Source organism: Phasianus colchicus, chromosome 16, assembly GCF_987193195.1.
Source record: "Phasianus colchicus chromosome 16, bPhaCol1.hap1.1, whole genome shotgun sequence".
In the NCBI taxonomy this organism is placed as follows: Eukaryota; Metazoa; Chordata; class Aves; order Galliformes; family Phasianidae; genus Phasianus; species Phasianus colchicus.
The window spans coordinates 2,704,147-2,718,333 of NC_143451.1; the positions used below are offsets into that span (position 1 = coordinate 2,704,147).

At 56.7% G+C, this 14,187-nt stretch overlaps 1 protein-coding gene across 10 annotated transcripts in view; it reads right to left on the reverse strand.

Moving 5' to 3' along the window:
• LOC116230309 (ankyrin repeat and fibronectin type-III domain-containing protein 1-like) overlaps positions 1–14,187 on the reverse strand; it is a 134,454-nt gene that overhangs the window by 35,135 nt on the left and 85,132 nt on the right. For 8 of the 10 annotated variants that reach the window (XM_090151672.1, XM_090151673.1, XM_090151671.1 and 5 more), the window contains one exon: positions 8,868–8,908. In XM_090151672.1, the coding sequence (XP_090007798.1) occupies positions 8,868–8,908 (41 nt within the window). Of the gene's footprint in view, positions 1–8,867; positions 8,909–9,576; positions 10,675–14,187 lie in introns of those variants that run through there. The other 2 variants (XM_090151678.1, XM_031595384.2) reach the window with 2 other exon arrangements.

Consider the following 14,187-nt stretch of genomic DNA (forward strand, 5'->3'; position numbering starts at 1 on the left):
CCCGGCTCCTCAGCCCGTCTCCATAGCAGAGGTGCTCCAACCTCCGAGCATCTTCATTGCCTCCCCTGCCCCGCTCCAACAGCTCCCACCCTTCCCGTGCTGGGCCCCAGGCCTGGACGCAGCACTGCAGCTGGGGGCTCCGAGGGCAGAGCAGAGGGGGACAATCCCCTCCCTGCCCGCTGCCCCCCTCTGCTGACGCAGCCCGGGATGCAGTCGGCCTTCGGGGCTGCGAGCGCACACTGCTGCGCTCCCAGTCTGTACGCACACCTGGGATCACCCCGACCCGAGTACAACTCCCTGCACTGGGCCTTGATGAACCTCATTGTCTTCTCACGTGCCCACTTCTCGAACCTGCAGGCTCACCCACTGGGTGCACACAGGAACCCAGGCACCCATCCTGGTGCCAGGGCAGGATCCCGCTGTCACCTCAACCCACCACGCCGCAGCCCAGTGACCCAACACCCCTCACCACGCACACCCTTTACACGCCACGCAGCCCGCAGCCGTGACCAGAGGGACGGAACAAGGACATCCCATGGGAGCGAGGCACGGAGCTGGGGGAGGTAACTCGATGACTTTCACCCCCCGCCCCAGCGCCAGGCTCGGGTGACTAATGCTGCAGGAAGGGGACGCCGGGCTCCCGACACGTTACCCGCTGCTAATCCGATGGGTTTATCTGTCGCTTCCGCACGCTGGGGGCAGCACCTGGCACTGCTGAGCACCCCCTGCTTGCTGCGGAGGCACAGGGATGTGCCCACGGGCACCGGCACCGCGCCGTGCCGAGAACCTGCAGCCGGTAACAGCCGACACCGTGCAACGCCGGGACGTGCAGCTCGGCGTTAACCCAGCTCTCCTGCTCAGGAATGTCCAAATAAATACCAAAATGTATAAAAAGGACATAAATAAGGTTGCCTGAGATGGCTGTTTGTCTCCCGCCTGGCCGGGACCCCCCTCTGCCCTGGCACTGTTTGGCTTGGCAGATGACAGCTGGGTAATTTGTTTCCATTGCAATGAAGTCCTAATTAACTGGAATAAACTTTTTACACTAAGTGTGTTTGTTTAACAAACTGGCTCTTTCAGAGCCTCACCGAGACCTGATTGATGCATGCGAGGGGAGTGGAAACACGCTGGGTGCCCAGGCATTAAAGCTGCAGTGTCTGAGCAGGCCAACCTGAAAGGGCTCTCTCTGTGCTGGGAAATCTTAGCTGACACCCTCAGTGTCTGGGGTGCGAATTTCAGTGTGGCCTTTGCATATTCAGGGCTCGACGTTCCTTTGGGGATCCCTGTGGGTTGCTGCAGAGGTTTTGCTGGATGCAGAGAGGCACAGGGACACAGCCGTGCCTGGCGGTGACAGCAGCACTCGTGGCACTGAGTGGGGACAGGTGGGGGAGTGGGGCAACCTCAATAGCAGGACTCTCCCAATGCAGGGCTGGGGAGTCTGATCTGCAGATGTTGGGATGCCAGGGGTGGGCAGGGGGCTGCCTGGAAGGGGGTGAAACATCTGGAATGGCAGCACATGAGCAAGAAGGCAGCTAAGGAAGCAAGGAGCCTCGGGATGAGCAGTGCCAAACCCACGCACCGATGGCCTCAGCCCCTGCACTGAACCTGCTGTCACAAGAAGGAGAGGCACGAAGCAGGAGGTGACACCAGGACCAGGTGGTGCAGCCTGGCTGTGGGCAAAGCCCATCCAAGCCTGGGTCTCAGAAAGCCCTGAGCTGCACTTCATCAGTCTAATGAGACAGCAGCCCAAATAATTGCCCTTCTGGCAAACACAGCATCCCTGACACGAGGGAAGAATGAACACAGCTGAGCCTTGCCTCCCTGGGTGCTTTATTTTTCCTATCTCCCACTGCAAAGGAAAACCTACAAATGGCCCCTGCTCGATCACTGCCATGTCCAGTGGTTCTTTTGAGGGATTTGAGCTTCTTGAAGGCTGGCCTTTCCTATTTTCAATGTGGAACAGTATGCTGCCCTAGTGGTGGGGGAGGCCCTCAGGTTCCTTTGCCCCTCTCTCCATGTCACTCCCCTGAGCACACCACAGGTGCCCTATGGGTCTGTGTGTTGGTGTGGGGCCAGAAGTGGAGCCAAGGGCAGTGAAACCAGAGCACAATGTGGTGCCCAGCCCATACAGAGGGGTCCCAGGGGGTTCTGTGTCCCCTTCCCACATCCTCTGCTGCATGACAGCCCGGGGCTGGAACACCTTCAGTTTGGAAGGGACTGAATTTGGAGTGCTGGGGCTCAGCACACCTCCTGCATACCCACAGTGAAATGGCCCTTTTTTAGTGAGCAACGCACCTCTCACTCACACATGGAGCTCCTCAGAGTCAATCTGCCAGTGCTGGCCACAGCTTGACTCCATCAGGTCTTCAGTTAGGTCAAAATATCACTGCCCAGTGACCCTGCAGTGATTCTTACAGGCTCATCCTCTCTCTAGGAGCCCTTTCTGGATGTGGCAGAGATACGTCCTGGGCCAGCAGCCAGGCTCCATGTGCAGCCTGGGCAGAGATGGAGCACTCATGGAGTGGGATCCATATCCCCAAGAGCCTCTCAGCAATGCTGGAGGTGCTGCAGCCTTACACAGCGTCCCGAACCTGCAGGGACAGTCAAGCAGTTGTGCCCTCCCCTCTCTGCCCCACATCCCAGGCAGTCAGCGTGCTGCTCTGCTAATGGCCAAAACCTGAGGGCAAGCTTAGAGTGTCAGATCTCCCCTTTGCTGCTGTTAGGGTGCAACAAAACCAATGTACTTTCCTCCTTTCATGTCCTCAGACGTACCGGTTCCAGAGCAAATCAGCACTATCTCCACATCTGTGTGGCACAGCCCATTTCACATGATGGTCCCTCATTTTCCCACAGCAAATGGCCCCACCAGAAGGATTGCACAAGGACAGAAACCCGGAGGCTCACTGCTTTCAAGGCCAATGCTGTCATTTCCAGCAGCACGGGCAGCTTTTGCCTTTGCAGCAGCAGACTGCTGTGCTGCAGCACATGGCTCTGTGAGGCTGAGTAAGGAGTGTGAGGCACTGGAAATCTTCACTCATGGGCTGAGATTTCACGCAGTTGGCATCACTGAAACTTGCTGCAAATACTCCCATGGTCAGGAGATTGAAGCCTCTGTGCAGCAGGGGTGAGCAGCACTACAGCATATGCATCTCCAAGCATTCCTGGGGCCAACTCCTCATCATTTAAGGCTGGAGTCAGGCACACGCAAGGCTGCTTGCAATCCTTGCAGATTGCAAGGTGATGGTGGCAGCCAGCTGGGCATGCCTGAGGCTGCAGAACGGCCGTTCTTATGCCTGGGAGATGGGATAAACCCATTGCAAGGAAAGGCTTTGAAAAAGTCAGGGGAAAAATATAGAATTTCTTATGGGGAGTTTGCTGGATGTCTGCAAAGTCCAGTTTCATAGCTAGGAAAATGAGCTAGGAAAATGAGCAACTTAAAGCCCTGTTTGCCAAGTGAGGGCTCAGTGTGGAAATGGAATACGCAACAAAGAGAGGCCAGTCGAAATGAAGAGTTAAAATGTGTAGAAACTTGATTAGGAAAATGCACAGCTGGGACAGGCAGAACAGCACAGCTATCATTGGGTCCCACCGTGCCTTGGGCAGGGCTCAGGCTGTGGGGCCGGGGGGCAGACAGCCCCACTGCGCTGTGCAGAGCCTGGGGGAGGGGGACCCAGCCGGCTGCGGAGAGGCCAGGGCTGAGACCCAGAGCCTGGGCTCATCTGGAGTGAAATTAAGAAATGATTAAAGGTTGCAGGCTGTAATTAAAACCCGCCAGCAGGTCTTCATGGGAAAGAGATCTTGTCAAATGAACCTGATTTTGCTCTTTAGTGAATGCAGGCTGAGTTGTAAAAGCACTGCGTGCACACGCAGCCTGTGCAGTCGGAGCGCTCAGTGCCTCATGACACTCTGATTTTAAAAGCTAGTACTACACGGAGCCAATAAAGCACATTGAACAGGCTGGGAGCTGGCTGGCAGATCCCAAACAGAGCAGGGAAGTGCAGAGATGTGTTCTCAGCGAGATCCGGGGGAGCGTGCTTGGTGGTGATTGGGGAGAAAACAGAATCCTCGCTCAGAAAATGAGTGAATGACAGAAAGATGGATGCAACAGTAAATAGTGAGGGGCAAAGAGAGAAATGTGCTGAGCTGCGCATGCTGAGGCTGCCCAGCACTGTGGAATGGATCCCTGCCATGTTCAGGGGCAGAGACTTGTCCCAGCAAGGGAGGGACTGTGGGGGTCACCACGGGTGAACAGCCTGGCACAAGGCCCTAATGTGGTGCTGTGGCAAAAAGGGCTGGTGTGGTTCTTGTGGGAGAGGGGAGGTGCCTTTGTACGCTGCTGAGGGCGGCAGGGGGGCACTCCTGCCATCAAGATGCTGTGCTTAAAAGTGGGACACTGAAACCAGAGGGGCTGCAGGGAGACGGGCCACAAAATGGATCCAAGGGCTGGGAAAATGTCCTGCTTCTAAAAGCTTGAGCTGCGTTCAGTTTATTAAGAGAAATCCTGCTTCTGTTCCCCCAGACCAGAGCCTGGGTCAGGGAGAAAGCAGCACATGCCCCACTCCGTGGAGAAGGGCAGAGCCAGCAGGCTGGCACAGGGACGGGTCCTCACTTGGTTCCTTGGAGCAGCTGGGAGGAAGGGATGCTGCTCAGAGAGCATCCACAGCCTGCACAGTGCAATGTGCAATGTGACAGCCCCATTCCACCAAACCCACAGACCCAACCCCCCCTGCGCCTGCTTCCTCAGCCGTGATTAATGGCAGGCATGGTGGATGTGGGAGGGCTGCAGTGGGTGCAGTGGGCTCCCAGCTGCTCCCAGCGTGGCCCAGTGAGCCCTGCTGCTGCCCTCAGGGCATGGGTCCCCATGGGTCCCCTCAGGCACAGCGTGGGACCCCCAACACATTGGAGTCCCCGTGGGTTGGGACCCAGGGCTGCCAAGGGGTGCCACCCCTAGGTGAGCACAAAAGGAGACACAGCGCAAAGACACCAAGTCCTGGTGTGGCAGGGGCCGAGCAGGTTTAATTGCATTAGAAGTGAAATGATGAAGGAAAAAAAAAAACGGCTTTGGTTTAAAGAAAGGGGCTGGGGGGGGGGATAGGAGAAAAAAGCCCTTCAAGTTTCTATGACAACCGGCACAGCAAGAGCCTGCATCGAAAGCTCGCTTAACACATTGAAAGCTGTACAGAAATAACTAAACCCCAAACTTTGTTCTGCCAGAGCTGGCAGCAGCACTGAGCCGGCGTGGAGCTCTGCTCCTCCTGTCCTGTGGGCTGGAGCTGAGCAGCTCCTTGTCCCCTGGGCTGGGACATTTGGGAGCAGGTCCTCATCCCTGGTCCCAGGCCGGGTACCACTGATGCTGGTGCCACCCAGGCACAGTGAGAGAAGGGGCCTCTGCCCTTGGACCCTGCCATGGCCCTCCCATCCCACAGCTCCAGGCTGTGTCCCATCCTCTCCCCTGCAGTACCATCTTTGCTCTCTGCAGACATCCAAGGCAATCCCTATCTCCTGCCATTCACACCCACCCCTGCTAGCCTTCCTCTTCCATCAGCTCCAGTCTTGCTCTGCTCTCCATCCCCAGAGTGACATTTGTTGAGCCACAACATTTCTCAGAAGCACCTTGGAAGGATTCCCTTCCTTTCCCAGCACCAGGAGAGGCTCAAAGCTCTCCACCTGCCCATAACACTGTCCAAACCCATGGGGAAAATATACTTTTAAAGTTCCAGTGGCTCAGCCCCTGCCACTACAATATCCAGCCCAGCAATGGAATCTTCTTTGCTTTATTACACTGTACGTGGAGGAGCTAACTCCCTGACTCTAAAGCCAGGGTTAGGGCTCTGCTGCCTCTCAGCTGCCACCCATGCCTTCAGAGCCCTACCTAAGGCTGGGCAATGCATCCTCCAGCTCAGTGAAGGCCGTCTGGAGCAATTTCCTGCAGTGTTGAGAACCTCGTGGCTTCACAGACGGGCTGGGCATTGCCTCCCCTACCCTCTTGCAGCATCGGCACCATCCCTCACCCCTCCCTTCCCCTGGGCTTCCTCCTCTCACTGCCTGGCACTTGGCAGCACGGCTGCTCCTTGCAGCATCCCAGCTGAGCGGCTCTCTGGCTCTCGGGCACTGCAAAGAAGTCAAACCCAGCACACAGGTACACTGCTATTACTGCTGTAATGACAGTGCCTGAGTTAAGGAGGCAGTGAAATGAACACCCTGCTTTGGAACACATCTAGATTATTGTGATTGCTTTTAATGCTTCCAAGGTGTAAATACGGGTTTCTAGATCCTTAAAGATGCCAAGGAGTTACGAGGGGATGACTCAGCGATGAAACATTCACTTTCATCCCTGTGCTGGCACAGAGAGGTCTCAGTGTAAGACATCCACCTTAAGAGCAGGGTGATAACAAATTAGCCGCAGACGCTCTTGGCTTAATGAATACTGCAAGACAAAACAAACACGAGATGCTGCAGTTACATAAGGAGGTTTCAGAGGTTGGTGGTGTGTTTACACCTCTGAGGCTTCACACTGAAGGTGGGCGGCAGCCTTGAATGTGGAACGGGGACAGAGCCCGAGGAGTGCCCACAGGAGGGCTGCAGGATCTCCAGGGGCACAGAGGGCTGAGCACGGGGATGAGGGCAGCGTCAGTGCTGACACCTCAAGTGCCTGCAAACACGAGCTGCTCCCGGCGAAGCGGCTCCTGAGCGCTGAGCATTGCTCTCAGCAGAGGAGGGCAGCGAGCGCAAGCAGCTCCTGCAGCAAATCAGCAGCGCTTTAATTAAATCCAGGTATTTCGGTCTGCGCTCACATGGGGCTTCATGATCGTTATTACAACCAACATTTCTCTCTTGGTTCAAAGAAACCAGTCCACGCCTGACACTGAAGAGCAAACGCTTCCAGGAAGCAGCAGCCTTCCCTGGCCCCAATGGGGCTCCACAGCCACCCCAGCACTCACCCGCACTGCGCTGCACACTGACTGTTCTGCTGCCACGGTCCCATGCTCTGCTCCACAACACACACAAAGGGCCTCTACCAGAAACATGGAAGGGGCTCCGGATGTCCCAGCACACACCCAACACTGCAGCCTGCTCAGCAGCTCCCTGTGCCAAGGGATGCAGTGGCACCAGGCTTTGGGGCCGTGGGAAGAGCGGGTGGGAGCTGCTCCCCAAACAGGGTCAGATGGGATTTGCTCAGGATGCGTCCTGCACGTCTTGACGCCTTGACAGGGAAGAGCAGCATGAAGGTGTCAGTGCTGCTCTCAGCGTGAGGCTGGCACAGCCAACACAGGTGGTAAAACTCGTGCAAGTGCTGGCTCAGTGCTGGGCTCATGGCCACAGCTCCTCTCTTGGGAATGTCAGCTCTGGCAGCTGTCTATGTGCTGCTCTCTCCGAGGTGTTCTGTACCTCCATCAGTTCTCAGGTGATGTAATTATTTAAGGTTAAGCCTTCCCAATCCAAACAGCATTCCTGCACATAATGCAGAACAGGGAACATTGCGTCCTGGGCACAAAAGAAGCCAGGATTCACTGCTCCTGATGTGGGCCAGGAGCTGGAATGGCCATCACCACCCTCAGCAATCCCTGGACACCAGAGCTGCTTTGAGCTCTGTCGAGCATGGTGGTCAAAGCACACAGCAGCACTGCAGTGAGCAGCATGGAAATCTCAGACCGTGGTCAGCAGAGGTCACAAAGACATCTCTAAAATCCTGTTGATTTTGTTGTTGCATCCACGATGACCCCCCCTGGGATGCCCCTGGAAGAAGGCTGGGTGGGATCCAGCAGCCTAGGAAATGGCTCTGGCTGGATTTTCAGCAGGCTCTTGCTGCCAGTGGTATTGGGAAGCTGATAGCCAGCCTTGCCTTCAGGTGAGTGGACAGAGCAGCTCTGAATCAGACCTTTCAGGTGGAACCCATGAGACTCAAGCTGGGGTGTCAAAAGCCTCCGGTGGCATAAGGAGAAAGGAGCCCTTGGATACCACTGGACATGTGCACCAGAGCTGGCACTCCACATCCTAGCAGTTCTGTATGGTTTGAGAACACTCTGCCATCCCGGGCACCCAGGGGTGCCTCTGTGATGTTAAGCATAAATGGGAGCAGGAAGCAAAGGATGATGCTGCCTTGTGCTCCCTGTGGGCTCAGCACTGCTGGGAGCAGCACTGCAGGAACGCATCAAGGAAAGAAATACACCAAATTATGAAGGACAAAAGATGTTCTCAACCCAACCCCTTCTGCACCTTCCAAAAAACCCCTCCCAGTGACAACCCTGTGTGGCAGAGCATTATTCCACAATTCCAAAAACACCAACGGCATCTTTTTCCCAGTACAAGAAAGATGACAGCAGAAGGATGTTCCACTTCTCCCAAACAGCACAGGAGCAGTGCAGGGTCCTACCAGCAAACATGCTCAGCAGCACAACGCACAGCTGCTCCGTGCTCAGGACCAGCACTGAAGCTCTCACTACTGATTTTAATAGAGTTTGCCATCATGCTGCCATACATCTCTCCAGCAAAGAGACTGCCCGCCTGCCTGGAGGGTGCCATGCTGCAGTGAGGCTGTGGGAATGCAGGGTGCAGCAACAGCTGTGTGCTGTGCACACTCAGAGCAGAGGAGTGGACAGGTCACTCCCACCCCAGCCCCACTGCACAGCCCCGTGGGGTCCCAGCCCCGGCCCCATGCTGTCAGCTCTTCCTGATCTGATTTAACAATCTGCATACGCCCCGAAGTCAAGGTGACTGACAGCCCTTCACTCTCATCCCTGCTCATGTAATTGCTGCAGCTATTCCTGTACACCGAGATGTCTAATCTTAGCAAGCCGGAGCTGCCTGGCGATACGGACAAACCGGGAATTTCCACGCAATTACTCACCAACACCACTGGCACTTACTTGGACTGGTAGAAGTCCTTCTTGTCTGCTGACCCCAGGCTCTGCAAGACAGAAGACAAAACAGTTATGTCCCTTTAACCCATGGCCGAGCAGTGCCATTGATGAAGATGCGTGAGAAGGAAGGGCTGTGCCTGGGCTGTGTGTACGGCTGGGCAGGCTGGGGGCACTCTGGGCTGCCAGCTCAGAACCTGCATCCCTTAAAACAGTGCAGGCACAGCCTGCAGTCACCAGGGCTGTGCTGAGAAAGGGTCATGGCAGCAGCATGAGGATGCACTGGCTCTGAGTCTAGCCCATCCACATCTGCCACCGCTTGCAGCAATGTGGCACCATGAATCAGGGCAGGCTGGCAGCAGGACAGGGTGTGGGGTCAGCAGAGAGACCCACAGGCATGAGGGTTCATGAAATTCTTCTGTCCAGAAAAACCCCAACAACGTGCAAAGTGAGGACAGCCCGATGCTCATGTGTTACCATACCTCCGCGCCTTCACAAATGCCACTCCTGCCACCAGCACGTGCTATTGGGAGCCCAGTGCCATCCCAGCCCTGAGGGATGAGGGGATGGGGCGAGCACAGGAAGGCCCCCACCGACAGAGGGATGCACTGGCTGCAGCGTGACGCTCACGGTGAGACAGACAGACAGACGGATGGATTGATGGGAGGGCAGGCAGACAGGTGTTTGGAGAGACAGACAGACAGACAGACAGACCCACCAAGCCAGGGCGGCAGCACAGCCACCGCACCTCCTCCTGCTCCCGCTCCCAGGGACGGCCCTGCCCTCGCAGCCCACCAGCGCGGGGTCCCGGGCGATGGCACCGGGTGGTCGTGCCACCGTCCTCTCCCTGTCCCCGTCACCACGGCCGTATGTCGGCTGGAAGGAGGCACGCCGGGCCCGGCAGCTGTTGTAGTTTTGCTCCGTGGTTGCCAGGCAATCGCGAAGGCGAGCGCCGAAGCAGAAGCGGGGCCGAATGCTAATGGAGACTGGGAGCGCTCCCTGCCCAGCCCCGAGGGAAGCTCCGGGTGCTCGGCGCGCAGGGCAGCGCAGTCCCGCAGTGTCCCTGGGCAGCGGCCGTGCCCCGGCACATTTCCCTGGGGCTGAAGGCACCCACCGCCCCCAGCCCCGAGGCTGTAGCCGAACCTACGGCGCCGGGAGCGCGGAGCTGGAGCTGCGCTGCCCTCGCTCTGTTCTACAGACTGGGATGTGACCAAGCCCTGGCCCGGGCGGAGCTCAGTGGGCACATTGGAGCCCCACACGATGGGATGATGGCGTGCGAACGGGGCAGGAACAGCGCAGGGCAACGTGATGGGAGCTGTGCTGCAGCCGACAGCTGCACCTCACACCAAGCAGCTCTCCAAGGCGAGGTGGCTTTCACTGAGGTCTCTTCTATACGTTGCAATGCTCCTCCTCCTCCCCACTGAGCCTTCCTCCCGCCTCCCACAAGCAGAGGCCCATCTGCAGCCTCTGTGTGCACCGTCCTCATGGTCTTCCTCAGGAAAACATCCTTGGACCATCCCCAACCAACACGTCTCATTCTCACTCCATTCATTCAAAGCACACAAACTCACGTACAGCACCCGTACATCGGGCACAGCACTCCCACTGGGTACATCATTACTTCCTTGGACTTGACACCTAAACCCCAGGGTGCTGGATCCTGAACTATGGCTACAAAGCAGTTTCCAAGCCATCAAAAATTCAGTTTCATCCACTATCCAGCAAGGATCGTGGAGAACTGGTGGCAGCACCACCACCTGATGCATGAGGAATCCGCACCCACAGCCAGAGCCTGGCACCAGCAGAGCTCTGCAGCATGGCTACCACTGTCCCAAGGCAGCTCAGAGCTGGCAAAGGCAAAGCTGGCACCAAGAGCCCCACAGCTGGCACTGGGAGCATGAAAAGCGATCAGTAAGGGCCCCATAGCTGTCACTGGCTGCTCCACAGCTGACACTGAGAGCCACACGGCTGGCACCGGGACACAGCTGGCAGCAGCAACTCCAGAGGGCAAAGAACGGGTTAATGCAAGCACGATGAGCAGCTGGTTTTTAAGAGTCATGGAAAACTCAGGGGGTATTAGATAGCTGGAATAGAACAACGAGGCACTAGCTCTGGAGAGAGGAAAAACAAAACAAGAAAGCGGGGAGCTCTGTAATGACGGCTAGCCAAAACATCTCATTTGGAGCCTTATTAAGAGAAAATAGCAGTCGAGGAGGGACAGCAGAATTCCAGCACCATGTCCAAGGAGTCGAGCCTGGAGCAGGGCCAGCAGCCAAGGCTCAGCTCCTGGCTGCCCTGCACCTCACTGGCTGACCCCCACCCGCCCCGTGCCTCCCCACAGTCCCCACACAGCCCTCCCTGCCCTCTTCCCAGAAGAGAGAGGGTCTGTGCACAGCGCACAGCCAGAACTCCCCCCACATTTCATTTCTTTCTCCACTGCATGCACAGGGGGTGAGGATGTGCTCCTGGCATCCCATCTATGTGGGATGTAATTGGAAGCCCTTTGGTGAGGAGCAGCGTCGGCCAGGGCAGTGACAACATCTCCAATCCTGCTGTACGACCAGCCCCAGCCCCATTTTACCAATGGCCCCAGTCCCATTGCACCAACAGCACCAGTACCTCTGCACCAACAGCCCTGGCCCTGCTGCAGAACGTGGGGTGATCTCAGCTGATGGTGACAGGTGGGGAATTGCGGACAAGTGGCTGATGGAAACAATGCTGAGTGGATGGATTGCCATAATGAAGCAGAGTGGGATGAAGCAGGATGGGAACACAAAGCCTGAATCTTCAGAGAAACATGCTGGCACTCAGCAGACAGAGCTGAAGCCATCTCAGCCATCTCAGAGAGGGGAGAGGATCAGCATTTCTGGGGGCTGTGAGGACACCAATCAGATGGGCCACGCAGAGCTGGGCAGAGCTGCTGGCATGCAGGGAGCTGGGATGAGCTCCGCTTCCCCCACCTGTGCTGGGGGACTGAGAAAGGCAGAGAGTTCCCAAAGCAGAGCAGAAGATGGCCTGGCACACTCCTCTGCATTCTGGGTGGAAAGATCAATCTCTCCTGCATTGATATGGCCTATGGAAGTTTTTATCTCTGCAGTTATACAACACAACATTGAATGCTGGCTGTCTCACACGCATCTAGATTGGGATCTGCTGGCTGCCAGGAGAGCCACATGCCAAGGCGGGGGGAGCTCTGGGAGCTGCAGATCCACAGGCAAAACAAACCCAGAGCCACAGAGGGCTCTGCTGATGCCATAGGGAGAGCCTGGTGTGGGGGGGAGGTGTGAGCATCCCTGTGCTCAGTGCATACCCCACACCGCAGCGTGAGTCACGTTCCACAGGGCCGCCGCGCTGCTGCCACTTGCTCATTTCATTGATGACTCAGGGCTTAGGAAGCACGTTTGAAATCCCTTAATGAAATAATGGAGAGAGTCATTTTTATCGGCATGTATTTTTAAAACAAATCCTTGAGTGAGGTTTGCGCCTAGCTCTGCCGTTCCGCTCCAGAGATGGAGGTGAACAGCTCTTGGATAGAGTCCAGTGCACTGGTGGGGCAGGAGCAGCCCCTGCACATGGCACATCCCAATGGAGATGGTGGCTGGGAGTGAGGACACTGCCTGGCTGAGATGGGAGGGCTGAATCCCAACATGACTGGGTCAGAAGGGCCCTCCCAGCCCCCAGCCCCAGATCTACCGTGGGCTGTGCCCCCAGCTCAGGATGCCCAAGGCCCATCCGTGGCCATGGGCACCTCCAAGGTTGGGCACCCACAGCTGTGGGCAGCAGTGCCAGCGCCTCACTGCCCTCTGAGTGAAGGTTTTCCCCCTAACATCTCACCTAAATCTCCCCCACTTTTGGACTGCTGGCCAATGTGACTAAGAAAGTGGTGTCCCAAGCAGGGACAAAGCCATTACCACCAGGACCCTCTTCTTTTCCCTACACCAGCATCGCAGAGTTGGGCCAGTGCTGCTGCTGCTGCCGTTGCTGTGAGAAGAACACTGCTCCACGCGATGCTCAGAGCCTGCCTGAAAGTGCAGTGTCACCAGAAGCACCAAGAAGGAAAGAGGTGCTCAATGACAGGGCTTATGTAAGCAGCAAACATGAGACCATTGTAAAGGACAATGCTGGGCTCCGAAGTTGAGCCTCACTGGGAAATAACAGCCACGGGGCTGGGAACCAGGCGGCACAGAGGGGCCGAGGCAGTTGTGCATGATCCATTTATTCCCACCAACACACATCAATCTCGCTGCACTTTTTACTCACTGAAATGTTGCCAAGCATGATCTGAGCTCATCTTTTTTTTCTGGGCAGTGTCCCTGGGAGAACCACATTATGAGCAAGGGCTGAAGAAGCCTCATGCAATTGTTCAGAAACGACACCAAAACGATGCCCAAAGACGAGCAGCTGCTCGCAGGTGGCAGCTTTCTCAGTCATCCCAATAAAATCTGGCTCAGCGCTCCCAGAATAACCAATGCCCACACAAACAAAAGGAGAGACTAAAACCGAGGGAGGTTCTTTTTTTCCATGTTGGAAGAACACTCCGCAAAACAAACCGGTGGGCTAAGGCTGATCAAAGCCCACTCCCCAGACCTGCACCCAGTGTGGCACCCGAGCGCTTGGGCCGAGGCGATGGCAGGGCTGAGGTTGTGCTGTGCAGCCTCACACAGCACTGCATGCACCACGGAGCCCAATGTGCAGGTGCCAGTGGAGCCCATGTTCCTCTCTGTCCCACTGGGGATGTGGGGCAGCTGCCCAGCCCCTGGTGCCCAGCCTGGCACACAAGACACATGGCAGCTCCTCCCTGCTGCTTCCCTCTGCTGGCTGCAGCTGCTGGGACACGATGGCACCTGGGTGGTGGCACACCATGCTGGGGGATGTAAGAGTGGAGCAGAGCTCTGCTGCAAAGGGCTGGGGGTGGCAGCTGGGTATGAGCCAGCACTGTGCCCTCATAGCCCTAACTAAAGTCAATGGATCCTGGGTGCAGGAAAACAGCATGGCCAGCAGGGCAAGGAAGGAGATCTGCCTCTCTGCTCTGACTGTAGGACTTCACCTGGAGCACTGCGTCCAGATGTGGAGTCCTCAGTACAGGAGAGACACGGAGCTGTTGGAGGCATTCAGAGGACGGCCACAATAATGTTCCAAGGATGGAACACCTCTCCCAGCTGAGAGAGCTGGGGTTGTGCAGCGTGGAGAAGGCTGTCCCAAACCAGCATTGCTGTGTGTGAGCTTGTAAGTCTGTAGGAAATCCCCCCAGGTGTCACACGCTTCTCCAGCATCATCCCTCCCCCAGCAGCCCTGCAGAAAAGGACGCACGGTTCCCCATGGGCCTCCC